Source organism: Psittacula echo, assembly GCF_963264785.1.
Source record: "Psittacula echo genome assembly, chromosome: 14".
In the NCBI taxonomy this organism is placed as follows: domain Eukaryota; kingdom Metazoa; phylum Chordata; class Aves; order Psittaciformes; family Psittacidae; genus Psittacula; species Psittacula echo.
This window is the reverse complement of record NC_137750.1, coordinates 8385297-8411002: the sequence shown is the minus strand read 5'-3', so window position 1 is coordinate 8411002 and position 25706 is coordinate 8385297. Positions and strand designations below refer to the sequence as shown.

General features: G+C 46.3%; 1 protein-coding gene across 1 annotated transcript; it reads left to right on the top strand.

The window, feature by feature from the left end:
* The first annotated feature begins 909 nt into the window (after positions 1-909).
* Positions 910-25064, top strand: METRNL (meteorin like, glial cell differentiation regulator). The gene is made up of 4 exons (XM_080629683.1): positions 910-1023; positions 6696-7084; positions 23638-23697; positions 24420-25064. The coding sequence occupies exons 1-4, from the start codon at positions 917-919 to the stop codon at positions 24734-24736; spliced, it is 873 nt and encodes a 290-aa protein (XP_080485809.1). The 5' UTR covers positions 910-916; the 3' UTR covers positions 24737-25064.
* The last annotated feature ends 642 nt before the right edge of the window (positions 25065-25706 follow it).

The following is a 25706-nucleotide window of genomic DNA, read 5'->3' as shown; positions in this document are numbered from 1 at the left end:
TGGCGCCTGGCATATCGGAGCACAGCCTGTGTGCAGCTGGAGCCTCTCGCCCTGTCCCCATATCCAGGGTTCTTTCCCCCATTTATCCTGGCCCCGGTGCTTTGGGTTTTGGGCTGATTCCCCCCCTGCTCTTCCCTCGCATCCTGGCAGGCATTTTTTTTCTGCCTCTAGTTTCTCGCCGAAGGCTCTCTGCCACCAAGGGTTAAGTATCCAAAGTCAACAGTGGAATAAACGGGGACATTAAACAAGACAAGGAGTTATCCAGAGCGGTCATTAAGTGTTGGAGAGTTTTACAAACACCATCAAGTCCCAAGTGCTTCCTGCTAAGTGGAGACACAAGAAGGTTTCAGCAAATTCATCCCCTCTCCCCGCACGCAGCAACGCGCCCAGGTGGAAACCTGCTGCGGGCAGAGGAACCGCGGTGCACGGCTGGCACGGGCTGTCCCCGCAGTGCGGGTCACGGCCAGCACCCACCGCAGGGAGGCCAAAGGAAACCCCCTGCTCCTGCCAGCCATCACCGCTGCCCCGTGCACTGGAGGACAGGACAGGCAGAGCAGGCGGCGCTCCGGCAGGGTACGAACAGAACAGAGCAGTGCCCACGGGGCAGCCGCAGCTCCCGATCCGGCGCCGCGTTTTGCAACAAGTGCCGGCCCCGCCGAGGAAGGAGGGAGGGAGGAGGGACGGGCGGGGAGGGCGGAGCTGGGTGCCCGCGGGCGGCCCAGGGAGGCAGGGCCGCTCCCCGCCCCTCAGCTGGAGACCTCAGCCCGCTCCTCCGAACTTCAGAGCTGAGTCGGAGCGGCGCAGCGTAGAGCCGGGCATGGGGTAGTTGCTCCGTTCTCAACCATGTAGGCGAGCTCCCGCCGCTGCATCGCTCCGCGCCGCCTTGCACCGCATTCGCACTGGGCCGGCGGGGACCATGCGGAGCGCCCCGGCCGCCGGGCTCCTGCCGCTGCTCCTGGGGCTGCGGCTGCTTCTGGGCGCCGCGGCTCAGTACTCCAGCGACCTGTGCAACTGGAAGGGGAGGTGAGGCGAGATCTCGCCGCGCTGGGGGGCTTAGGGGGGCGAGCGGCGGCTGCCACGTCCATCCCCGCCCCGCCGGGGGAAGAAGTTGGTGCCGAACACAAAAGGGAGAGCCCTCCCGCTGCAGAGCGGCGCAGGGAGCCGCGGTCCCTGGCCGAGGCTCGGGGAAGGAGCTGGCGCGGCTCTGCCTCCCCGCGCTACCCCGCGGGGCCGGCGCCGCTGGCCGCGGAGCGGCGGGGGGCAGCGGCCGCGGGAGGGATGGAGGGGCCAGGGCGGGCTGGGCTCCCCCCGCCCGGCAGCGCGGCTCGGGGGGCTGGGGAAGAGGAGGAGGAGGAGGAGGAGGAGGGCGGTGCCATGTCCGCCGCGGAGAAGTTTCACCCCGCGACCATCTTCCCGGCGGCCGCGCCCGGGGAATCAGTGGGGCCAGGCGAGCTCTGGCTGCGTGTCCGCCGGCCCCGGCTCTCTGGCCCGGCTTCTCCGGCTGCCGCGGCTTGCTGGGGCCGGCCCCGGGTGCGTTGCACCTGCGGAGCGCTCCCGTCGTAGCCCCGCACCCTCCGCCTGGTGTCACCGCTGCTCCCGGGATGGGATCATAATCCCGCACTCCGTCCCGTGGAGGACATGGAGATGATGCTGAGCCCTGGGAGTGGGAGCTGGCACAGCGGCTTCTCTCCTGATTTATTCTAATTGCACGGATTGTGAAACCTCTCCAGTTCTCAAGTGTTTATCTCCCAAATTATCTTGCCTTTAATTGCTTGTAATAAGTTTAGCGTGTGTGGTTGGGTCTGTGACCTCCTCCACTATTCTTACTTTTAAAGAAGCGACTGTGCTAACAGGCAGGTGTTGCTGGGTTGGGCTTTCTCTCCTCGCAGTGTAAAACGTTTGGACTCTAATGTTCTGCTTAAATCTGACTTGCTTTAAAAATAAACCTTTAGGCAGCCTGTATTGGTATTTTGGAGTAGGGAGAATTCACGGAAGGGAAACAGCTGGATTGATCTTCACCGTAGTAATTTCTTATCTGTCACTGTCCAAAATGTGCAGATGCTTGGTATTTACTTCTTTTCTGAACTTTTCTTGACTCTTTACAGTTGATGTGTAGCTAATCACAGTGAATCCTCCTGAAGGTGAATCTGTTCGATCAGGACCAAACCCTATTAGTTCTGTGGCAAACTCCTAATTGTATCATTTTGCTTTAGGAACCATCACATAGCCCCCCCACAAGCCCGAAAGCTGTACCTGCTTTCCTCCCTAAGCATCCCAGCTGCATATACTCACCTGGACCTTACCACATGGTGCCACAGCATGTTTTTTAAAGGGATGATGGCAAGTCTTGTCTTGTTTCTTTCTTATTTTTGTCCTGTTTTCTTTGAGCAAGCAGTGGTTGCCCATGCCATCTGAGCAGGGCTGGAATAAGCAGTGCCTCCCATATCAGCTAAGGGGGCGATGCGTTTTCTGTGACTGAGTTTGGGATGAACTGATGGTGCAAGCTTGGACTCACTGACCTGCTGTTGCTCTGGTGAGCTATAGTGGTGATGACTCCATGACAATGCTGTTGGAGGTGCAGGGAAGGAGGCACAAGGAAGGACAAGCTGTCTTCCTACACGGTTCAGTCTGGGTGGTTTCACTTCAGTGAGGTAGTCCCAGAGCCTGGGTGGACAAGAGTCTTGAGAGGGGATAAAGTAAACCAGGCTGGCTTTGGTCTTACTGGTAGCAAACAGGTGTCGTCAGCAATGCTGGCACTCCTGAGGCTGTTAAATAGCATCTGCTCTGTCCTGAAAGACCAGCAGTGGAGAAGGAAGGAAAGGTAATTTGGTATACCAGTAAAATACCCTCTAATTAAATATTTCAATGTGGATACTAATAGCTTTATGGGTCAGAAAGGATTTTTATGTGGAATATAGTGTTTTGAAGTCATGTGATGTTTTTTTACCTCAACTAACTTTGAAAGCCCTATGAGCTGGAATGCCAAAATGTAGTCTTTGTTCCCACAGTGAGGTTCTTGTGCTGGCAGATTTGAGAGTCTAGTCACCTCCTACAATAAATCTGAAGGTGTTTCCTCATCTTTTGTATACACATCTATATTAAAAGCAACAATCTCAGAATATTCTGGATATGATTTTTTTCCCCCGTTAGCTTGTGGAGAAGTGACATACCCTGGAGCAGGATGAAGAGCTTCACTGGGATTCCTGTAGATACCCCACACTTCCAAGGAAATCTGATGCAATGCACAGCTTGACACCTGCAATTTAAGTACACTCAGTAGGCCATAGCAGCATCTTAATAAACAGCTTAGCAGAGAGCTTCCAGGAAAGCTGTGTCCAGAAGAAAGCAGAAACTTCCCAGTAGTGTGTGTCTGGTTATTATTCTTGCTGTAACTTCAGGTTTTTATGCTGCAATGACCTCTTGATGCTTTGGGCAAGAGCATTTCAGTGACGCACTAAGAATATGCTGGTCTGGCAATTTTGACTGTAGGCTGTAGGAGCAAGAATTCAGCTCTGATGTGGCTGCTTATGTCCATCCATCTCACCTTCTGCACCAGTGGAGGCTCTGGGGAAGTCTGGATGCTCTCTAGATGGACTTGGAGTTAGGAGCAAAAGTTCCCTGTGCTCACAGAGGGCTGCTGGGAGGACATTGGTAGTTCTGGGGCTCTTCGGAGCATCTGTAATAGAATAAATAGCTAAAGTAGTGTGAATATTCATCCTGCTCCTTTTTTCTTTAAATAACACCTGTTGCAGCATACCAGTTTACTGCACTGATACCGTAATAGATCTTCCAGGGCAGACACAGGGGGATGGCTGAAACCACAGAAAGGGAGAAGAATGAGAAGACAAATGCAGTGAGTCAGGATGTCCTCATGGACTGGTATGAGGAAGTAGTACTTGTTACAGATGTAAGTTCCAATAAACAGCACAGATTTGAAAGGGATGATGGATTGCTCATCCATCACTGTAAGCATGAAAGAGCTACCCTATCTCCTTGCCATGTACTTAAAAAAACAAAACTCAGATGAGCTTGGGGATGGGGAGGAAGGCTCCTGGACCTCCATTATTTTATGGATATGGTATATCTGACGACTGGCTGGTGAAAACTAAACGTAATGCTAAGCAATCCCTCAATGTGGTGACAAGCCATTTGGACAGAAAGCAAAGTGACAGGTTTTACTGGATGATGGTGGTTGCTGTTAAGTAATGCAAGCATGTATTTTGAAATCTGCTTTTGAGTCATCCTTTATTATATGGCTTAATGTGTGCAGGTACTTGTGCTTGATGTATCTGTCTAATGGCATCACTCTTGCCTGTGGGATATAATTGGCTTTCAGAAGATAATTTCAGAGTCCACCCTGGTTTTGTTTGAACAGCATGAACGTTTGAACAAAATGAATGTTAAAGCTTTTTTCCCTGGCAGAAATTCACTGCCTCAGTGTTGCTGGGATCACTTGCAAGAGCAGTTTCACTGCACGAATTCAGAGTTTTGCCCCTGGTATCTTCCTTGTATTTAACCACTCAGGCTTCAGCATGCAATTTGCCAGTATGAGTCCTGCAAAACCTCTACTGCTTGTTTTGATATCTTGAGAAGGAACGAGTGATGCGTGAGGGCAGTTTTTTGCCCCTTTGCTGAGGGATAAGCTTTACACTCTTGACTTTTACCTACTCACTGCTTGCACATAAACAGACTTCTGTGTTTTCTGTTGAGTGGCATCATGTGCACGCTGTGGTGTAACCAAGTTTGTGGACCAGATGTGGATTTACAGTCAACTTGAAATATCCCATTGCACGTTAAGTTTCCTGAATGTGTTAAGTACTACTGAATTTGAGGGCAAGAGACTAAAGGTCAAAAACTTGTCCCTCTTTTCCCCTCATCTGTGTTCTTGATGTGGCTTTCAAGATAGTTCAAAAGCACATGTTTGCAGGCACCATTGTTATTAAATATGACTTTTTTTTCTGAGCTTCGTCGTGTAACCTCTATTGAATGGGTCACACTGACACTCACAATAATGAGTCACATCAACAGTAAATGCAAACCATATGGCTTTTCCCCCCTCTTCTTTTACGCATGGCTTCTTGTTACTTTCTAAATGCTGACTTGAATTTAAACCAGGCTCAGCACCTGAATATATCTTTGGGGTGGGGAGCTGTGTATTTAGAGGTTTCTGTGGAGAAACCAGAACTTGTTGTCATTACTTGCACTACACTAAAATGCGTTCTTCGCCACAGATTTCCTGTGCAACCTCAGACGAGTCACTTCATCCTTTTCAGTTATATTTTTTTTTCCCTTGTCTTGGTTCATCTGCCTACAAGCGGGAATGTTGTGCAGTTCTCTAAAGTGTCGCAAAGCAGACCCGTGAGCTGTGTTGAAGAGTATTGTTTTGAGTGGTGCTTTACAGAGAGTAAAAGATGCTTATGTTTGGGAGCTAGGTGCGCAAAGCGTAGGAGGAGAAACAAGCTTGGTGGTGAAGTGATTTGCCCTTACTTGCATAATAGGTTTGTGACAAGACAGGGACTGGGACCAAAGGGGTTTTACCTAGTGGGCCAAATACTGCAACCAATAAACCAGGCTCCCCACAACTTCTTCTTTTAACTGGGTGCCTACAGCATGCAGTGTCCTAGTAGTGATTTGAGTCACTCTGGGTAAAGAACCTGGGGGATTGGTCCAGCATCAAGTAACAGGCAACAAAGGGTTGTTTAGAGCCATCCCCAGTTTAGTCTGTTGGCAGACAAGTCATGGGGCTTTACTAGTCATCCTGCCCAAGCACAGCAGTTTGATCTCCTTTCACTGGCAGTTGGCCCTGGGATCTCTGTGTTGTCCTCCTATCCCGTTTCTGTGATCACCAGCTCTCAAGAAGGCTGTTGATTCTTGGCCATGGTGCTCATAAAGGCACAGCACTGATGGTGGCACATGTTCTCTTTTTTTGCTGCATATCCATAGCTGTGTGTCTGCTTGCAGCCCATCAAAGCTGGGCAATAAAAAAAATGACAAGCTAAACTTAAACCTAACTGGGGAGAAGAGAGGGAACAGGAATGCTGAAGAAAGCAGCATAGTTCGATGCTTCCCCAGCTATGACTGGGAACTGTAGTGTCTTCTCTCCTTACCTCTCAGTTTGGAGACTTGGGCTGCCCAGCTGGGGCAGAGGGTATCAGCAGCACCCAGAGCATCCCTTTGCTCTAGTTCACAGGGTGAGCTTGGCATCCTTCCCAGTTTCAGATCCATTGGGAATATAGACTTGGAAGGGGAACAAAGTACTTAGAGAAAAGGTGGAGTCCGATCTGTGAAGCTGGAGAAGGTGCTGGTTTAAGCCACCAGGAAGGGAGTTCAGGTGTACATGCTTTACTTAGTATGCACCAAGTCATTTGCCACAGCTCAGCTGATGGGCAGTAACTGAGGCTGTTCTAATTGAATTGCTTTTGATCAAGTGCTTATATCTTATTTCATTTTGAAGTCAGTTACTAGTGGTTTGACTTTTTCTTCTGGGAGATGATTTAAGATTGTCTCCTAATATTAAGGTTGCAGTCTTGGAAGAGACAAGCACTTCTGAGTGCTGCTGAGCAGGATGGGCAAATACTCAATAGTGTCATAGGTTTCCTGCGTTTGTTGATGTGGGTCTTTGAAGGTTTGAGGTTATGACAGTCACGTTACCAGCGCTCTCATTTCTCTAACTTTCTCTTTCTTTCTTCCCCCAGTGGCTTAACTCACGAGTCTCACAAGAAGGATGTTGAACAGGTCTACCTCCGCTGTTCGGAAGGGTCAATAGAGTGGATGTATCCCACGGGAGCACTCATAGTCAACCTGCGACCCAATACTTCACCTGCCTCTTACAAACATTTGACTGTTTGCATAAAGCCCTTCAAGGACTCTGCAGGAGCAAATATTTATTTGGAAAAAACTGGAGAACTGAAACTCTTGGTCCGAGATGGAGATCGCAGCCCCAGTAAAGTGTATTGCTTCGGCTATGATCAGGGGGGCCTGTTTATTGAGGCCACTCCTCAGCAGGACATTAGCAGGAAGATTACAGGCTTCCAGTACGAGCTGATGAGCAAGGGGGTAGCATCTGATTTGCACACAGTTTCTGGTGAGTTGTAGGATACTGCTTGTATTTTCACGTACTATATTGGATGCATAACAGATGGCTGAGTGAGTGAGTGGGGAAGTGTTGGGTCTGAATTTCATGTGCTTTTAAGGACATGTTTTATAAACAGGCTATTGCGGAAGAATTAATTTTCTTCTGTTTTCTTTTTGCTGTTGTTTTTTGGAAGCTGGTAGCGTAGGCTGCCTTCCAGATGATTTGTTAAGGGCGACATGGTGAACGATTCTCCCCTTGCAGGCGCGGGGTGAATCACAGGAGCTGGCTTTACCCTGCACTGAACTCCAGTGTGAACTGGGCTTCCGAGCCTTGCTGTAACAGTTTTCTAACTACTTTTTTACTCAGTTTTTAAGACCCCGCTGCATGTTTTGAATAATAAACATTGAAACAAGGAGGAACTCCTTTTGCTTGGGTTTTTTTGTCCCTCTGCAACTACTGCTACTTGCTGACCTAATTATTGCTGCTTTTTTTTTTTAACAAGGAAAATGGTGTGTTCCTTCCTCAGCTCTGCTTATTACACTCTTGAGCATTACTGTGCTGTGGCAGAGCTCTTCAACACCATGACAATACTTTTACAATGCTAGTGTTGTCTTTTCTCAACCATTACAAAAAGCAAGTTTTGTAGGGAGGAGTTTTACACCAATGAAAAGCTTGTAGGAAGGGGGAGTGAACAAACTGAAAGAGCTTACAAAGCCTTTAAAGTCTGATACCAAATAGCAAGCTAAATACCATTTGGCAACAATAGCTTTAGGTGTAACCTAACTGTGCTAATCGATTAAATGGCTCGAGAAGAAGAAAAACTAGCATTTGTGGAGGATGGTGGGGGGGAAGGGAAGTTCTCTTTAGATAGGTGTATCTGGTTCATGCATCTCCATTCAGCATTGCCTCTAGCTTTTATCCCCAAAACCAAGGAGGAGAAATGTCCAGAATAGCCTAAGGAATATCCCAGATGATTAAGAGAGGTTTCAGGGTTTAGGCATTTTAAGGGGGAAGGCTGTAATGGCTACCAGATTTCTCTTTTGAAATGATAGGGAGTGAAGGCAGCCCTGCTGCAGGGCGAAGAGTCCTCCCAGCACACTGACCCCAGGTAAAACCCAGTGTGAAGTGAGCCTAAGACACCATACTTAGGCTGTCTAGATTCTGTGGTAGTGATGCCATATGCTTTGCCTGAGTTCATACTTGATAAGCAGCAGTGTGGCTTAATTAAACTGCACCTGCATCTTCCAGGCATTGCATCCCTCCTCCTTTTTCAGGGTGAGTGATGGCAGAGCTGAGTCCCATCCTCTCCCTTCCCCTGGCTCTCTTCCACAACAGGATTCTGGGTTTAGAAGTTTGTATGTTCGTGTGTACTCGCCACCCTGTTAGCATTTAGATGTTGGCACACCAGTTCAGGTGTGGCTGTTTTTTGTTGTATGGATCTTAATTCGTTTGAGATGAGCAGTTCTTAGCAAGGAGGAACTTGGCTGAGGGCTAATGCAGTAACCCCAGTAACTGATAGATGGCGTGTTTGCCATTGAAACAAAAAAACCTATAAACACAAATATTAAAATATGGAAGTTGTCTTCTTTACTCTTGCTGTGTTTGCAACTTGTCGCTTACTATGGAGTGTTCTGTGTTTTAAGTAGACGTCTCTGCTTCTATGTTTTACCAGTGCTGCAAAAGAAGTAGGGGGTCTGCTGCAGAGCTGTTTTCCCAGTAAGATCATTTCTGCAAAGATGAATATGCTGTGCAGAATGTTAGCTATGTAGTAAAATTCCATTGTAGAAGACATTAAATACATTGTTTAATCAGTTATTTGGAGAATGTTCTCAGATTCAAGTCCTTCTTTCTTTGACAGGCTGAGGATGGAGACACAGGCAGGGTAGTGATAAGTGACTTAAACTTACCAGGAAAAGAGCTATATTTACCTGTTTTCCCCAAAAAAGTTGAAATTGTTTTTGCATATAGTAAAACAATACATGAGAAATCCTGCCTGCCTCTACTGGTTTTAGTTTGCACGTAGATATGGTTTCTCCCAAGCTGTGCTAAAATCCCTGGGACTTGCTGTTGCCATATTTTCCATCACAAGCCAGCACAAACTGCTGTGTTTTTGAACTAAGTGCTCTTCGTTCCACGTAAAATCTTGGGGAGAGTTTTAAAGCTGATGGAACTGCTTTTCAGAGACTTTCCGAAGTCAAACTGAGAACTGCATCCAATTACAGCCTTCCTCTTTGATAGCCATATTAAATCACTTTTTCTGTGACTGCTGTATTTTCAGCTGTAACAGACACTGGTTGAATTTCAGTGCTGTCTTATGAAACAATGTGGTGGGCTATCTGCTTCGTGCTCCAAGTGTCTTGTTTGGACAGAAGAAGCTTCTTAATAGTTCATCAGCAGAGCCTTTGGGGCAAACTAGGGATCTCTATTGTACTTTAAATTATTTCTCTTGCCTTTTTTTGGATCCCCAGACTGGGGAGGGGCAGCGGGGGCTGAAAACACGATGGAAATGCCATACATGACTCTTTCCACTACTCAGTCAGATGAGCACTTTTATTCTCCTATAAATATCTATATGTCTGGGGAAACTGCCAAATAGCTGCCTTGTGAGGCTTCTACAGAGCAATATATCTAGGGCTCTCTGCCATTCGTGGACCTTCTTTCTTCTGGAGCTGCTTCTAGTTATTGTGTGAAACCTCCAAAGAAGTGCCCTTTACTGAGTTGTTCCGGTTGGAGGGGAAGTTTACAGCCCATTGACTGAAATCACTGGTGATTCCCTCATCAGAGAGGAGGCTCAAGCCAGACGCAAGTGCTGACCTTAAAGGAGCTGAAAACTGGATTTAAGGTTCTGCATGTCTCTCCAACTGTACTTGGGTCCCTTGCTCTCAAATGTGGCTTACAGTGTTTTTTGGCAGTTGCACACTGGAAAAACAAGCCTGCTCATGTCGGTTGCAGTTTGACAAGAGTTCAGCAGAGCTGGCAGTACGTATGAAGAGATGACAAAGGCGTGAGATGCTGTTGCAGATGGGAGCTGAGCTGTGCAGGCAGCGCTGGGCAGAGGAGGAAGCTCACACTCTTCCTGGTCTCACTTTGCACTTGCAGCACTTGCTGGCAAAGGACCGAACGTCACCGATATTACACTGTTTTCTTAAGGCTGCAGAGTGGGGCAGATGATTATCATAAAGACCCAGGTGTGCTGGGCTCAGTAATCCAGCCCTTTCCTTGTGCAATAACTACTTGCTAACAACTTCTCTCTGCTTTCCCTAATTGGTGTGTTTGTTTCCTGGTGATAATTATTGTACTCTGCCCTTGAATTTACTCTCCCTTCCTAACCTAGCATGAAGCTCTGATTAAAGAGTATAAGTCATCTGTTTAATACTTTAATGACCTGTTGTGTCCTCAGAGTCCTGACATTGAAGGGTGCATCAACAAATCAACAATGCTTGGCAGGGTGCCTGTGGTTTAATTAGAAAACCTCAAGTTTTATTAGTTTACAGTCATTCTTTCCCACTTAATCAGTGTCTAGCAAATAATTCAGTAGAAGACACAACAGGTTCAGAACTGGCCTTTCCCTTTGCTCGAGAAGGTTGAATGACACAGTGAAGTCTCACAATTTCCCAGATTTTGGAGATTTAACCCTTTTCTGGGCTCTAAGTCTGCCTTATCACATTCTCTTAAGACTTCCCTAACTGTAGGAGGTATTCATAGTGTACTGGTAGGTTTTAATGCAGACTGCTGAAATTTGGTAAGGTTTTTACTGTGATAGTAGCAAGCGAAAAAAGCACATTTCTGGGGGTTTGTAGTGTCTTAAGGTGGGTGAAGGCAAGCATGCTGCAATGCTTATCACCAGTTAATGTGAGTAGTCCCTAAGAAGGGTCACCTTGACAATTCAGATGCCTTGATGGGTGTGTTCTCCTGTCGATACCCAAAGTGATGGATGACTGAAAGTACTTTTGATTTCAGATTAGGTTTTGTGTTGCACCCCTATGTAATTCCCATCCACACTGATGGTCCATTAACTTCAGCTCTTGCTTGCAAGCAAGACTCTGAAGCCTTGATGTTTGCCCAGCTGAAGTACTGAAGCACTGTGACATTTTGGCCAGAGGCCATTTGAGAAGCAGCAAAACTTGTTGAAGTTGTTGAATTCAGTTGATTCTAATCTTTTCTGCTTGTGCTGGAAGAAAATACCCTGGCTCTTTGCTCTACTGCCTGTACTGGCAAGTAGACAGCAAAAGCATCATTTGGCCGTATAGTTCCTAGAGGTTTTCAAAAGTGATGACCCACATGAGTTTCTCAGTTCTAGTGGAACATGAGCCTGGTCTAGGTCTGCCTTGCAGCACAGCAAGCTGCTTGGATTAAATTCCTATGAAAAGTGTGAATGTCCCTTGAGAGTAATTTGCTTTTTAAGTTCTTCAGCTTCTGCTTAAGTAGCCTGCAACAAGAATCAGTAGGTTTGACCAGACTTTTTGGAGAGGAAAGTCAATCCTTCCCCCTCCACACCCCAACCAACCATTAATTTCTTACCTAAAGTCTGTGTTTCAAGTGTTGTGTCCGGGTGCTGGATCCAGCTTTATGTAATCTGTGTAGTTTGCTTTTCCTATTGCACACTCACAGAGATGTCTGTAATTTGGTTGTTAGAGCTCAAGGGGTAAATTGGAAGCTCTTTCATTACCCACCCGCTTTTGTGTAGTGAAGAAGTCAAACTTTAACAAAAATGCCCCTTTATCTTGATGGCATCTACCAACTTAGTGCAGGTTCTAGTAACTGTTTTATACGTTTTCTTTATTAATCCTGGGTACCTGGCTGAGAATATTAACAGATAGGAGATCCAGCACTTGGGTGGGTATCTGAAAAACAAGGCAAAACTGGATAAATCCAGTTAACTAATTAAGAACAGTATCCAGCTATTTCCTGTATGCTGTTAATTCAGTGGCCTGAGAAAACAGCTTGGAAATTAAGAAAGCTCAGAAGTATTTGGGCTATGCTGGTGTTTCTACCAATGAATGGTTTTTGAAGCACCCCTCTTAACTTTTGATCTTTACTGCAGTTTGGGTTTGGCAGAGGTGGGGCACCACTCTGCCATCTCTCTGCAGGTATTCTCCCAGAGTGCTGTTGTCATTGCAGTCTATAGGCTCCTAACGTCATGCCTTCCCCTAGTTGCTCCCATATTCCCATATTTCTTTTCTTTATTGGAGGGTGAATGTGCTGCTAAGCTTTGTAGCCCGAAGCAGCAGATGGACTGGAGTATTTTCCACTTCTTTTTGGAGTGGAAATGTTCTTGCTTTTTGTCCCAGAGGCCAGTGATCAGGAAGCTGTGGCTGGTGTGCCTGCTCTTTGCCCAGTATTTGCAATATGGAAACCACGGTCAGTCCCTGCTCTGCTCATCGTCACCATTAGCAGAAGAGGTGATGGATGGAAATACTTGGAACACTTAAACTGAAAGTCCCCATGACCTTTATGCTCAGCACAGGTTCTGCTTGAGTCATGGTGCCCATCTGAGATGTTGGCATCGTGCTGTGTGGTGGGGGTGGGAGCACTGCTCTGTGTTGCAGGGTTGGCAGGGCTGTGTGTTCCAGTGCACCCCCTGCCATCAGGAAAAACAAAGCAAGTGTGGTCTGGTTCGATTTGCACAGAACAGGATTGATATGTGCTCCTCCAGTAAAGATTTGCTGGTGAAATGCATAATGAGCAGCAAAGCAGAGTTGAAGGATCTGTTCTGTAAGTCTGAGTACGCATTGTCTGGGTGGCATGTAAGGTAGGCTCACCAGCACAGCTAGTTTGCTGTTAATTTATATGCTTTTTCTCTCTCTAAAAGATCATCAGCAAGTTTTAAGAGGAAGCCACCAGAAAACAGCCTTTAATGCAGTTGTTCAAAATACATGTCAATTATTTGCCTTGTATGGGACCATTTTGACACTCCTGCTTTAGGAGATGATGTTTTAGTAGTTCTTTGTGTGCTCATCCTCCTTGCAGGAGGATCTTCTGTAGTAACTTCCATGTATTTTCCCATAGTAAATGATGATACAAAACCAGATACAAAGTGACTTTTGACAGAAGAGTAAACAGCATTCATGGAGCCTTTTTGTCTCTGAAAAAGCACATTTTAAGCTAGTTTTTGAGGGTATATCACTGAACTGGGTGTCGTGAGTCAACATCTAAATTGATCAGGCTGGCTGCTGTATAACAGGGCCTGGAGTGGGATTAATTTTGAGGAGCTAGAAACCTGCTATAATTGTTCATGTGCCAAAAGTGGTCAGATCTGCTGCGAATGGTTGGCTGGGGAGGGGAGAGAGAGTTTGAGAGCAAAGTTGGTTGAGTTTCTTCCTGTATGAAATGATTTCAAAGTGCAGTTCTGGTGCTTGAGGAATGCACATGCTCTTCAATGTTACTAAATTGAGCAAGGGTGATATTTTGGGGCTCCGAGCCTCAGTAAGGTGGAAAGTGTTGAACTGAGAAGCCTTCACCGAAAAAAAGCCCCTAAACATTAGGATGCCCTAATTTAATCTCCTTCCCCCAAGAAAATGAGTTTGTCAACGGTCTCCTCTGGCCCTGCTTGTATTTTGATGTTGCCAGGACCAGAGTTGGTTTTGCAGTGGGCAGAGGAGGTGACAATGGAGCTGCAATGATAAATACACAGCTGCAGGGGAGAGGGGGCAAGAATATAGCTTGTTTTTGCTAGACTGGCCACGAATGCCGTTAGCTTATTTCTCAACTCAGTGGGCAGTCAAAACCAATAAGCAGTCAGGTGTATTGTCCGGACAGCTGGGGCTCTGCATCGCTCTGACCTTTATGTGCTGCAGAAGATCGTCCCACAAACAGATTTGCAATCCAACGGAGTTGCTTGGCAGTCTTTAATAATGCTCTGTGCTTGCTCTGCAAAAGTGTTTAGTTTGCTAATTCCTGAGGCTGTAGTTAAAGAAGGGATGGGAGGGCGGGGGAACCGCATTCCTCTTCCCACCCCCCACCTTCCCAGAGGAATAAGGAACTTACTGAAAAACATGGGCCAAGTATTCCCCTGTGTTAGGGGCTTAATTTGCACGACAGCAAATCTCTTTCACCTTCATCTGCTCTAAAAGCCATAATATGCGCTGTAATATTGCACGATACTTGGAAGCTACCCTGGACCCAAAGCTGTGAGATGTTAAATCTGACCTTGGGCAGCTTCATACTGAGTTAAAAAAGCTGCCGCCATATGACACACAGCTTTGATCCAGCATGAACTTCTGCTGCTGATTCAAATTTGTGGAAGGATTTTTTTGGTATGAGTTATATGGGCTCTCCTCAGGTACCTTTCTGCACTGCTCCGACTCCTGTGTTGTGGCTGCCCCATCCCTGGCAGTGTTCAAGGCCAGGTTGCACAGGGCTTGGAGCAAGCTGCTCTAGTGCAAGGTGTCCCTGCCCGTGACAGGGGGTTGGAACTGGATGAGCTTTAAGGTCCCTTCCAACCAAAACTGTTCTATGTTTCTGTATGGGATTTGGCCATTGATTCCTGCAACAGGCATAAGCTCTGTGATGCTTCTGGATTGAAGCCCTGCTTGCTGGGAGACTTGTAGTGATCATTAGTGCTGATATGCACATGGAGCCTGGCTTTCTGTTGCCTTAACCCCCCTAGGATCCATCCCTGTTTGTGTAGGATGTAAGTCTGCCCCACTAGTACTGTTAGGAGCTTTACACCATCTTCATCTATGTATGAGTGGATGTGAGAAATCTAAAAGACAAGGAAAAGGTCCAAGCTTCTGTAGAACAGGTGAATGATCTTAATATGACGAAGAAATGTGTGCTGTTAAGAAAGAAAAGGTGTGTCTATCTTAAAGCCTTTCCTGTTGTGCATGGACAACACTGAAACCCTTATTTAACTTTTTTGGGGGTTAACTGGACAGTGTTCCAGCATTGAGGATCTTGCTGCATGAGAGCCCTTCACAGTCATCCTCAAGAACAGGCTGATCAAATAAACACAGTTTTAGAATGAAAACTGCCCTTGTTCCTTCAGAGCTCTCCCACACCAAAAAGAGTTTGATTTCTAGAAACAAGAGGGAGAAGGACCTGTGTGGATGGGAGTGCAGATTGGCTGCTTTTTCTTGCTTGCTTTTTTTTCCAAGACTCACTTAATCTTTGATCTGTCATTACTGCACTCTCAGGGTTTAACTTTAACCAGACCCTTGTTACTTAATTCTATTCCCCTGCTCCACAGGAGGCATTAATGGACCAGACCGAAAAGGAGAGTGATGGGGAGGCAGGGAGGGAAGGCTTTGTGTTCCTGGCAGGTTTCCAGCCTGGTAGTAGGTGCTGGCTCCAGCCTTTCCCATAGCCCTGGCAGGGGCAGAGGGAAGCTCTGGCACCAGAGCCGTGCGCCTGTCTGCACAGCTTCCCCAGGGCACAGGAGTACAAAACACCTTACTTTTCATTTTCTGCCTTGCAAGCCCTGTGTGACATCTCGGCTGAGTGTTTTGTTAGCTATCGGAGACAAAACCAAACAAGACATCAAAACTTTCTTTGTAGCTTGGTGTTTTCCTAGACCCGAATAATGTGTGCTTTTACAAGGCTTTGGAATGACATTTTCTGTAGGAAGAAAAAGAAGCTTTTTCTAAGTGAATTTTAGGAGGAGATGAGCCAAGCCATAGATCTGTGCGTTTTGAGTTAGTAGAAATACTTGCTTTGGTGCTGTGCTGCCGGGCAGTGGATGGGCAGCATGGAGGTGTGATGCTGCCTGTGCTGGCAGGTTCTCCCAAGGCAGCCAGGAAAGGTTCAGCTCTTCCCCTGTCAAAAGGACTGAGGAGAGATCAAGGAGTCCCTCAACCCTTTGGAGGCACCTCCAACTTCCAGCAACTTGTTTGTCCTTGTGCCTGCCCAGCACTTCCCATTCCTAATCCCCGTTGGGCAGCAGCAGTAGGTTTGAGGAAGGAGAGGGGTATTTTCTGTGAGATAAGCAAATAGATGTATTTTTTATGGCTTTATATTGGTGTCTTGTGCACATACAGCAGGAGGAATTCCCAGCAGTTACCTTACTGACTGCTTCTCTCTTTAATTGCAGTTAGGAAGGGGGGGGGGAATGGAAGCAGATGATTACAAATGCTGCTTGCACAGGAACATGGACTAGCACAGTTGTAGAGACACTTCTTGTTTTCTGCACTCACTCTCTGCTGCTGCAATCCAGACAGAAGGAATTTTACTGCAAGCCTGATCTGATGAGCAGGGCTTTTTGGAGACGATATGTTGCAGACTTGACTGTAACGGAGGATTTTTATAGAGCTGATGATGCAATGGGTAAGTGTAGGAGCTCGGCTGGGAGCTGGCACTGCTCCTGTTACTATTATATTGCTGCCCACCCCAGTAGCAGGGTTTGCCACAGCAGTGTGAGAGCCCAGGGTCCAGCACTGCTGTTTGAACACCGCTCTGGGATCAGCAGAGTTTGGGTCTGATAGAGACTGAGCTCTTCCTGTTGGCTGCATATGGCAGGAGAGGGGTGGTGTTCAGGACAGGCAGTATTTTTCCCTGATGGAGCAATACGCAGCCCAGAGGAGGTGGGATAGAAAGAAGTGTCTCGAAGATGCGACACTTCTCATAATGTCTCCTGGGTTAATGAAGCTCCTGCATGGGCCTGGAGGTAGAGTTTCATGTGTCTAATGCTGCTTGAATAAAAACTGCTCTGTGCCTTTTATCATTCCTTTTTTTACATTTTTAAACAAATGGCTGTTTGTGTTCCTTGCTGACCTTTCAGCTCATTTGTTAGAATGGGTGCTGCATCTTGGAACAGCAGAAAGACATTGACTCTGCTGTCCCAGCGGATCCTTACGTGCTCTGTAGCTGCTGAGCCAAGTTTCATTTTGAAAGCTGTTGCAAATGGAGCTTGCGTAGGACCAAATCTCTTCCTCACACTGTTTACAAAAATAGTCTTCTTTGGTACTTAAGGGCTTTAATACCCTCTTGGAAGACATTTCTGTGAACAGATAAATTTCTGGTTTACGGTCTCTTGTCTTCACGTTCCTCAGAACACAAAGGTCATCGCATCTCTAATGGTGAGGTTTACAGTATGCTTTTTTTATCCTTTCTTTGCAGGAAGGAAGTGGTATTAACTCAATTCTCTTGGCACAGTCCATGCCCCAGCATATGAAAGTCTGCATTTCATTAAACTTATTTGCAGGTTTAAATTGTTCTTGGCCAGTGCCTGTATTTTCCAAGTTACTTCTGGAAACTTGTGCACATGTGCAAGTTGAACTGAACATTAGAAACGAGCCAAGGCAAGGAACTGGAGTTGACACGTTCTTTTTTGAAGAGGTAAAATATCCCTGCTTCACATAAAGAGGTCAGGGGAGAATGGCCATGGCAGCATCATGATTTTGGTCCAGCTGCTGAATCACCATCTTGTCCTGTACCAAGTCCTGGCTGTGTTTTGGCTGTAGAAGAAGGGAGTCTTTGAGTTTTGTGTCTTTGCTCATGATCCTTGCTCATGATCCTTTTTCTAAGCTGCCTTTTCTGCTCAGAGCAGGGGCTCAGATGAACTTCTTAGCAAACATGGGGATGAATTCTTCTGCCTTCAGAAGAGCACTAAACTCTCTCGGTATGTTATTCATAGCATTAACTTTCTATTCATTGAAGAAGCACAATCCCTTTGGATTCTGTGTCTGAGGATTATTGAGCCAAGGGGCTGGGGGCAGCGCAAGTCCAGCTCTTATGTTTGCTCCCTGACTTGGCGTTTTCCTACTGACAGGCTGGAAAAAGTGCAGTGCTTGCAGAAAGCCATGTAATCCTATCCCATCCAAAGACAGGAAAACCTTGTAAAACAAAAAGAGTGATGAGAGAGCTCCTCTGTGTGTTGTGACTGAGTGTCAGTAACTTCCAGCCCAGCTGCAGAGATGCTCTGTGTCATCTGGCCGTGTTTTCCCTCCCTGCGTGGCTGCAGGTATTGTGTTAAATGCAGGTGTGCTGGATGCTGCTCTGCTGCCCTGAGCTCCAGCTCGCAAGTTCATTTTAAATTGGAGATGCATTGATGTCGTTTAAATGGTGTTTCTGGGGGGGGTTATGAGTGTTTTGAGACTGAATGCTGTTTTGGTTTGCTCAGGAAGAGCTTCTTGAGGGGGTGAGGAAAGTTGAAGGTGTATCTAGAAAGGAGATGCTTGGTAAACCAGAGCGGTTGTCAAATTCTTGTCCAGCTCCGCTGCAAAGTGGCAGGTCTTTGTTTGGGATATGAGCTGTGAGAGGTTTGTTTCATGGCAGAAGTGTTGCCTCTTCAGCCAGGAAGCCTGAGCAAACTGAGGCAGAAATAATTACAAGGATTTATTCTACTTTTAATTAGTTGAAGCAGGATCAGGGCAAGATACTGTTTTTTCATGCACATACGTTTGCCCTTAAACTCTTTGCTCCCAGCTAAGTCACTGATCCAGTTAAGACATAGCTATTTCTGTTTAGGCCTTAGAAAAAATTCTTGAGAAATGCACCATCATTGGAGAAACCACATCTCTATTTTTATGATCTGCTCTCGGAAGTCTGCACTCTGTGTTTCCAGGAAGGAGACTCATCCTGTGATGCCCTGTCCAGGACGGTTGCAATTACAGAGCTGCCAGCAAGAATTTGAAGGCTGTGGGTGGTTATTTTTTTTTGTTCCATATGAACTAATGCTGATGTCAGCCTGAGAGCTTTCATCCTGGAGACAGGGCTGCTGTGGCCCCACATTGGTACAGCTTGAGGTGCTGCAGTACAGGCTGGCTTAGCTTAAATCAACCTGGTCTGTGACAAGACTCGTTTGATGTCTTCTGCTGAGCATGCAAGAGAAAAGACTGTTTGTTTTAATCAAAAGATTTAAACTTAGAACTAACAGAAAGCAATGCCCCAGCCCTGCCTGGGCCTCCTCAATAGCTTTTGAGACTTAAAAGCCCTGACTGCTCTTCAAAGGGTTATTCAGAAATACTGACGTGTGGGTGATGTATGCCACGGAAACTGGAAGCACAGATAAACCAGCTCTGTTCGCCTCCCCCGCCATCCACACCTCTACCACACCGCACGCGTATGCAGGCTGCTTAATAAAACCAAAGGGTATTCCTCGGTAAAGCGGTTTTCTGCAATTGCTTTGTGTTCAACATTTTCACTTCTGCTTAAAGGGCGTCTCTCTTCCTGTGCGTGCTGCCAGAGCGGTGATGTATGTTCAGCAGAGCCTACCCACAGACGGGGTGGATGGAGAAGGTCTTTTGGGCTCAGTTTGTCAAGCTTTGGGACAGTGTGTAGAGACCCGCAGCCTCGTTCATCTGGTCTTCTTGATAGCTATGAGGCTGTGAAGCATGTTCAGAAAATTCAGGACAGACAGAGGAGACTTCTTCCTTATGGGTTGGAAGCTGGGTTTGGGGTAAGGTAAGGTCAGTTGTAACCATGAGTGGCTGTTGAAACACAAATGTTTCAAAAGATCAGGCCCATTCATGTGGTTTCTGTGACGCCTGCAGCCAGAGCCAGTACGTCTCACTTTGAACGTGCCCTGCAGAGAGCTGTCATCCTAAACCATGACGATTGCCCTTCAAATAACCCCCATCTCCTGGTTTCAGAAGATAGAAGGATTGCGTGCAAATGTCACAAACCAAAGGAGGAAGGACTGGAGTCTGTGTGTGTGTGTGCGCTGAGAGAGGGGACGGCAACACCTACCCACAGCTTTCAAGGCAGAGGAGACTCATGCTAAAATGCAGCAGTAACGGTACACTTAAATCCATCCCCAGTGTTGGAGATCATAGAATCCCAGACTGGTTTGGGTTGAAGGGACCTTAAAGCTCATCCAGTTCGAACCCCCTGCCATAGGCAGGGACACCTTCACTAGAGCAGGTTGCTCCAAGCTCTGTCCAACCTGACCTTGAACACTGCCAGGGATGGGGCAGCCACAGCTTCTCTGGGCACCCTGTGCCAGCGCCTCAGCGCCCGCACAGTAAATCCTTTCTATACAACTCAACAATGAGTAGATCCTTTCTAGACAACTCCTCCATGCTGGCTTAGCTGGGACCTTCTGGAGCTCATGGCATCTCCTTGGGACATGTCCCTCTCTTCCTGAGCATTTCTGCCTCCCCGTGGAGAGGACCAGCAACCTCCAGCAAAGGGTTTGACGAAGCTGTTGGCCAACAAGTGCAGTCTATTGTTAGTATCACCATGTCCCCCTCGGTAACATCAGGTTCAGAGGGCAAATCGCTCAAAGCAGCTGGGACATGACTGCTGGCTTGTGAGGAATGATGTAATTACATCTCCCTCTGCGGGGAGGTGAATAGAGAGGCCTTTGGAGGCACGGGACTTGGGGGGTGGAGGGAGAGGGCTGCCTCAGGTTACTTCAGGTCAGGATACTGTCAAAATCCATCAAAGGCATTCCCAGGAGAGTCGGCAGCCGATGTGCACAATGCAGGCTTTATGCCACCGGCGGTGGAGTTGAGTTATAGGCATCTGGGCTTTAGAGGGCTTCAATAAAAAGTTGCTTTTCTCTCTCTTTTTTTCACCCTTCCCCTGCTGCTGTATGAATTAAGGCCCTTTGGCTTATCGAGTTTAAAGGAATTAGAGCAGCTGACGTTGATATTGTTGCTGTTGCAAGTTCACAGACTTGCTTTTGGATGTGAGAACCTGGGCAGCCTGAGACATCCCTGGGGAGTAGGGCATCCAGCAAACACAGCATCTTGTTTAGTAACTGGGCCTGCTTGCCCAGCACATGAACATCTTCACCTGCTGTACATGAGTGAAGTGTTGCTTTTGGTTTTCGTTTAGTTCTAAGGATGCTTCCCATTTTATCCTGAGGTGTGTGTGTTGTTTTGACCTAGTGATGAAGGAAAACACCTGCAGGTCCCGGGATGAGTGACTGCTGAACTGCAGCTAAAATCACTGACTTGTGGCACCAACACACAGACTCCTTAATGGCTGTGATTCAAAAGAAAGTGCAGGTATTGCCTCCACCTGAAGATTTTGTTTCCTTTCTGAGGCTGTGTGGTAATGAAGCTTTGGTTGTATCCTGAATGTTATTTGCTTTTTAATGGTCCATTTACCTCGAAAGTAATCCTTCACGACCCGCTTTCCATCTGTGCTTGCATACCTTGGTTTTGCCACTTGCAAGATATATTTGATACTCTGTGAATGCAGATGTGGGAGTTGTTCCACAGAAAAGGATTTCTGTTCTTCATATGTCTGGTATTGCAGTGATGGGTGGTGGTAAATGGTTGTTAAATAAGCTTGCATGCCACCAAACTGCTGTGAGTCAGCATGGATCTGAAGTAGGTTATAAGTAATGATATAGTGTGAGCAATGCTGAGCACTTTTAATTTCCTTTTGCATTTAAAAAGGATGCAGGATTTTGCTTAGAGTCCACAATTAAAATTATTTGGTTCTGTGTGTATGTGGGGATCTGTTAGTTTGATTTATTATGGTGTCAGTCTATTTAAACGGAAGGGGAACCACTTTTAAAGTGTTTTGCTTTTCATCTTAAATGCTCTTGCTTGTGCTGCACTCCTTCTGAGAACAAAAATGGCTTAGTCATTTCAATTTTCTGATGGGGTTGGATGAACTACAGAGGTGTCTGATCTAAACCAAGGCTGTTTTCACTCAGACTTAAAAAGGCTGAGATGCCTTTTTATTATTAGATCTTTGCCGAAGAAACTGTCTGAAATCCAGCTGTGGATTTTGAGGGTGTCCATCAGCTGTGCTTTGTTCTAGAGCTTTTGTCCATGTGAAAATGCTGTAGGATTCGTGCTGGGATGCAGGTTCTCTTCATTTGGTTGCTCTAACTCAGGTCCTGATTGGGGCAGAGGGAGGCATATGCTCTGGATGAATTTGGTAGCGCCATGAATGAAACAACTCCATAGTAGGATGTTATGTGTCTAATATTTGGTCTAGCCACCTATCAAAACCTATTGAGTCTAAAAATATCTTCAGACTGAATTTATTGTAGTACTCCAGTTATGTCCAGATGTTGCCTGGCTCTGTATTTCTCATGATATTAAACAGCTTCCAAACTTTTTACAGAAAAGAGAGCTGAAATGCTTTGGGGGGAAAGAAGGGCAGTAAAGGCTGACTTGTTTTCTAAAGGCCCTAGAGGCATAGACTTGACTAAAGAGAAATGCCCAGTTGATCCAGATGCTTTAGCAAAACTATTTTGCCTGTTCCTTGTCTCTTCTTTTGGAGCTTTTTAACCTTCTTGAATTATTCCTTCAAATATCCCTGACCAGAAATGTGCATTTTGCTGTTTAATAGGATTAAAGAGAATGTGTGTTACACTGTATTAATCATCTGACTGGAGCAGATCTGGTGGATTTGGTTCAATAATCCTTCTTTCTGGATCACTGCCTTTCTGGGACCTTGGAAAAAATAAGAGATTTGCCATGTCTTACATATAAAGAATGGCTTTTGTGTTGTCTAACAGAGGAAGGCTAATAGCTAAGTGTCGTAGGCATCAGCTATGTGTTGTTTAGACTACTTTAAATCTACTTAGTGCAATGGATAAACTTCTCTGGGTGGGGGTGAGAGGAAGGGTGTGACTATTTGGGAATCTGGTAACTAAGTGTTTTCAGATGTTGAGGTTCAAAACCTACATTTTTTGGGGGTGGGGAGAAGCGCGGTAGCTTCAGCTTGAGGGTTTGATGGTGGGCTGTGTGATGAATATGCTGTATCTCCGCTGCTTCGCCTCATCTCCAGCGTGAGCCCTGCTTTGCTGCAGCCTTTGCCTGCACTGATCCAGGCAGAGCAGCACGCTTGGTGGGTTTTCCTTTTCCTGAGTGATGTGCAAGTGCTGCTTCGAGATGACAACAAGCCAAGGACGCGGCTCTGATCCTTGGGCCACCAGTGGGCAGACTTAATTAGCACCGCTGGGCAGGGCAGACCCTGATAGTAAGCAAATTCCTCAGCTCAACAGGGTATTATAGAAACATCTGTACTGCGACTTACAGTACCTTCTCCTCAGAAATCGCTGGCTGAGTACAAAGAGGAGCCACATTCTTGCATTGATTAGATTAGTGCAGATATCCAAATGTTTCCAGCAGTACAGGAAATGGTCTTTGTGCTGCTTGAGCTCTAGCAGATACCGGCTCGAGTTTCCGCTTTGCCTCAACGCCCTCAAACACATGCGCTGGGGTTTTTTTTCCTCCCCTCTTTGCCTCCCCCACTCTGTAACCTCCTGGATCTTTGATGTGGTGATAGACTAAATGGCTGTGAAATAGCCCAACAACACTTGATAGGAATTGTAAGAAAGAAGCATTGCCATCAGAGTTTGAAAGGCACATGGTCTTCAAAGCCTTTAAGAGCTTTGAATTTAGAGCAGAGCATGCTGCAAATGCACCCAGCATCAAAATAGATTGTGCATAAGCGCAGCGAGTAGGGGGGCGTTTGCTAGATAATATATCCCAGCAGGAGTGTTAAAGAGAGCCATATTCCTGCTTAAGAACAAGAATCTCACAGGGGCTAGGGTGAGCCTCCATTTCTTGTAGCGTTAGTGATGCCTGACAGGGCTTTGGACCACTTGTCCCTGTGTCGTGTATGCGTGTGTCCCGTTTTTGGTTTAAGTTAAATACTGGTTTATTTATTTACCACCATCTAATCCTTTGCTAATCCTTTCCCTTTCTCTCCAGCTCCCTGCCGACCATGCAGTGACACTGAGGTCCTCTTGGCTGTCTGCACTAGTGATTTTGGTGAGTTATTGCTCCCTTCTCCCCTGGGTGGCTCACTTGAAGGTGACATCCGTGCACTCTGATAGACACCTGCTTACACTTGGCAGCTTCTACAAGTGGTGAATATGGTCTAAAGGAACGGTGTGCATGGGAGAGGGAGGAGGACATGATGTGAAGGACCTCAAAACCGCGCTGTCCAGCCAGCACTTCTCTGTCCACCCTGGGTCATTCTGTGCTCAGCATTCAGCAACCACAATGAAAGTAGAAGTTCAGAAACTTGGGTGCATCTAGGAGAGCCTTTTACTTGCTGCCCTAAAACAGACTTATAAAGAAAGACCAAAAGTTTCAATACTCTGTGCTTCCCTTTTTAAAGGGGAAATTAATATTAGCTGGTATCTGTAATGGCTGAAGAACAGAAAGTATGTTGCCAGGGAGATTTAACCATGTATCTTGTTGTTAGAACTCTTTCTCATGGTTGATGCTATTTTTCTGATGCAGTTATTTTTGTGTTTAATATGTGTGTGCCGTTTGCTGGGCAGGTTACAAATACGAACTGTAACAAATAGAAATATATACTGGCAGTTACTGGTAGAAACAAAGGACCAAAACTGGGGCTGCTGTAGTGAAATCAGTTCCCCTTGAACCGCCTTGTTGCATAGGACTGAATTTGGACCAGAGTTATTCTGGAAGAACGAGGTTCCAGAGTTGAGTAATCCTTCCTTATGTCCTTTTTCTGTTTCCAGTGATCAGAGGCTCCATTCAAGATGTAACAAACGAGGCAGAGGAGCAAGAATCCATAATCCATGTTGGTGTCAACAAACTGTACAGGCAGAAGAGCAAAGTCTTCCAGCTCACAGGGGAGAGTGGGAACTGGCGAGGACAAATAAAGACCCTGCTGGAGTGTGGGGTGAAACCAGGAGATGGAGACTTCCTTTTCACGGGACGCATGCACTTTGGGGAGGCCAGGTTAGGCTGTGCCCCTCGTTTTAAAGACTTCCAAAGGATGTACAAAGAGGCAAAAGACAAAGGGCTAAACCCATGTGAAATTGGCCCAGATTAAAGTCTCCCGTTTGGCTGAAGAGCGAGTGCTTTCAGCGGCTGGCTGGGAATATTTCCTGGCCACGGTGAAATGTCTGAACAAAACCAGTAACTGAGAGCATGGACAGATGTGGAGTGCAGGCTGAGACCCCGCAGGACACCTCTGCAGCCTGCAGTTAGACTAATGGAAGCAACAGAGGTACGAGCTCAGAAGGCTGCCACGCAAGCAAGGCTGGATTTTAACCAATCTTGTCCTTATGAATTAAGTTATTATATTTTTTTAGTGACTTCCTTAGGAAAACAAACCAAGAAAACTCCCATGTCTTAATAAAAAACCCAAATGAAAGCCAACATGCCTTTGTATCTTTTTAATACTAATTTTGAAAGCTGTCTTTAAACCGATGTAGCATTTGGTATGACGTATTCTGTGTAAATGGCCGAGAATGTGATAGAGCACGGTAAAACATCTTAACATTGATGCTTTGTAAAAAGCTTGGTGTACAATTCAAAGTTGTTTCTTATGACAGAAATTTATGGAGCCAAACTCTTGTGTGTGTGTGTGTTCTTCTTTTTTATTTGAAAGAATGTACAATCGCTGCCTGCAGTTTTTTGTCCAGGCTGGCAAATTCTTTCCATTCCAGAGAAATAAAGGTCCCTGGATTTGACATATGCTGTTTAAAATCTATTTTTTCCTTTCTCCATAAGGCCGGTCTCAGCTAGTCCAGATGTGCTCATAGATCAGTTCTGGGCTGCTCGCTTAGTTTGTGGCTTCTCTGAGCAGAAACAGAGTTCCTGTGAGGCATTGGGAACCGCAGTGCTTTTCAAAGGGGAAGCAGGAGCTATTTTTGGCAGTTTTTAGACGTGCGTCCAGGCAAGGCTCTGAGTGCGCTTCTCTCTGATGCCAATGGGGTTATTTTGGGAGTGGCTCCAAAGAGCAGGATGCCCCTTTCGTGCTTTGCTTGCAGCTTTGAATTGTGCTGGCTGGGAGCTTG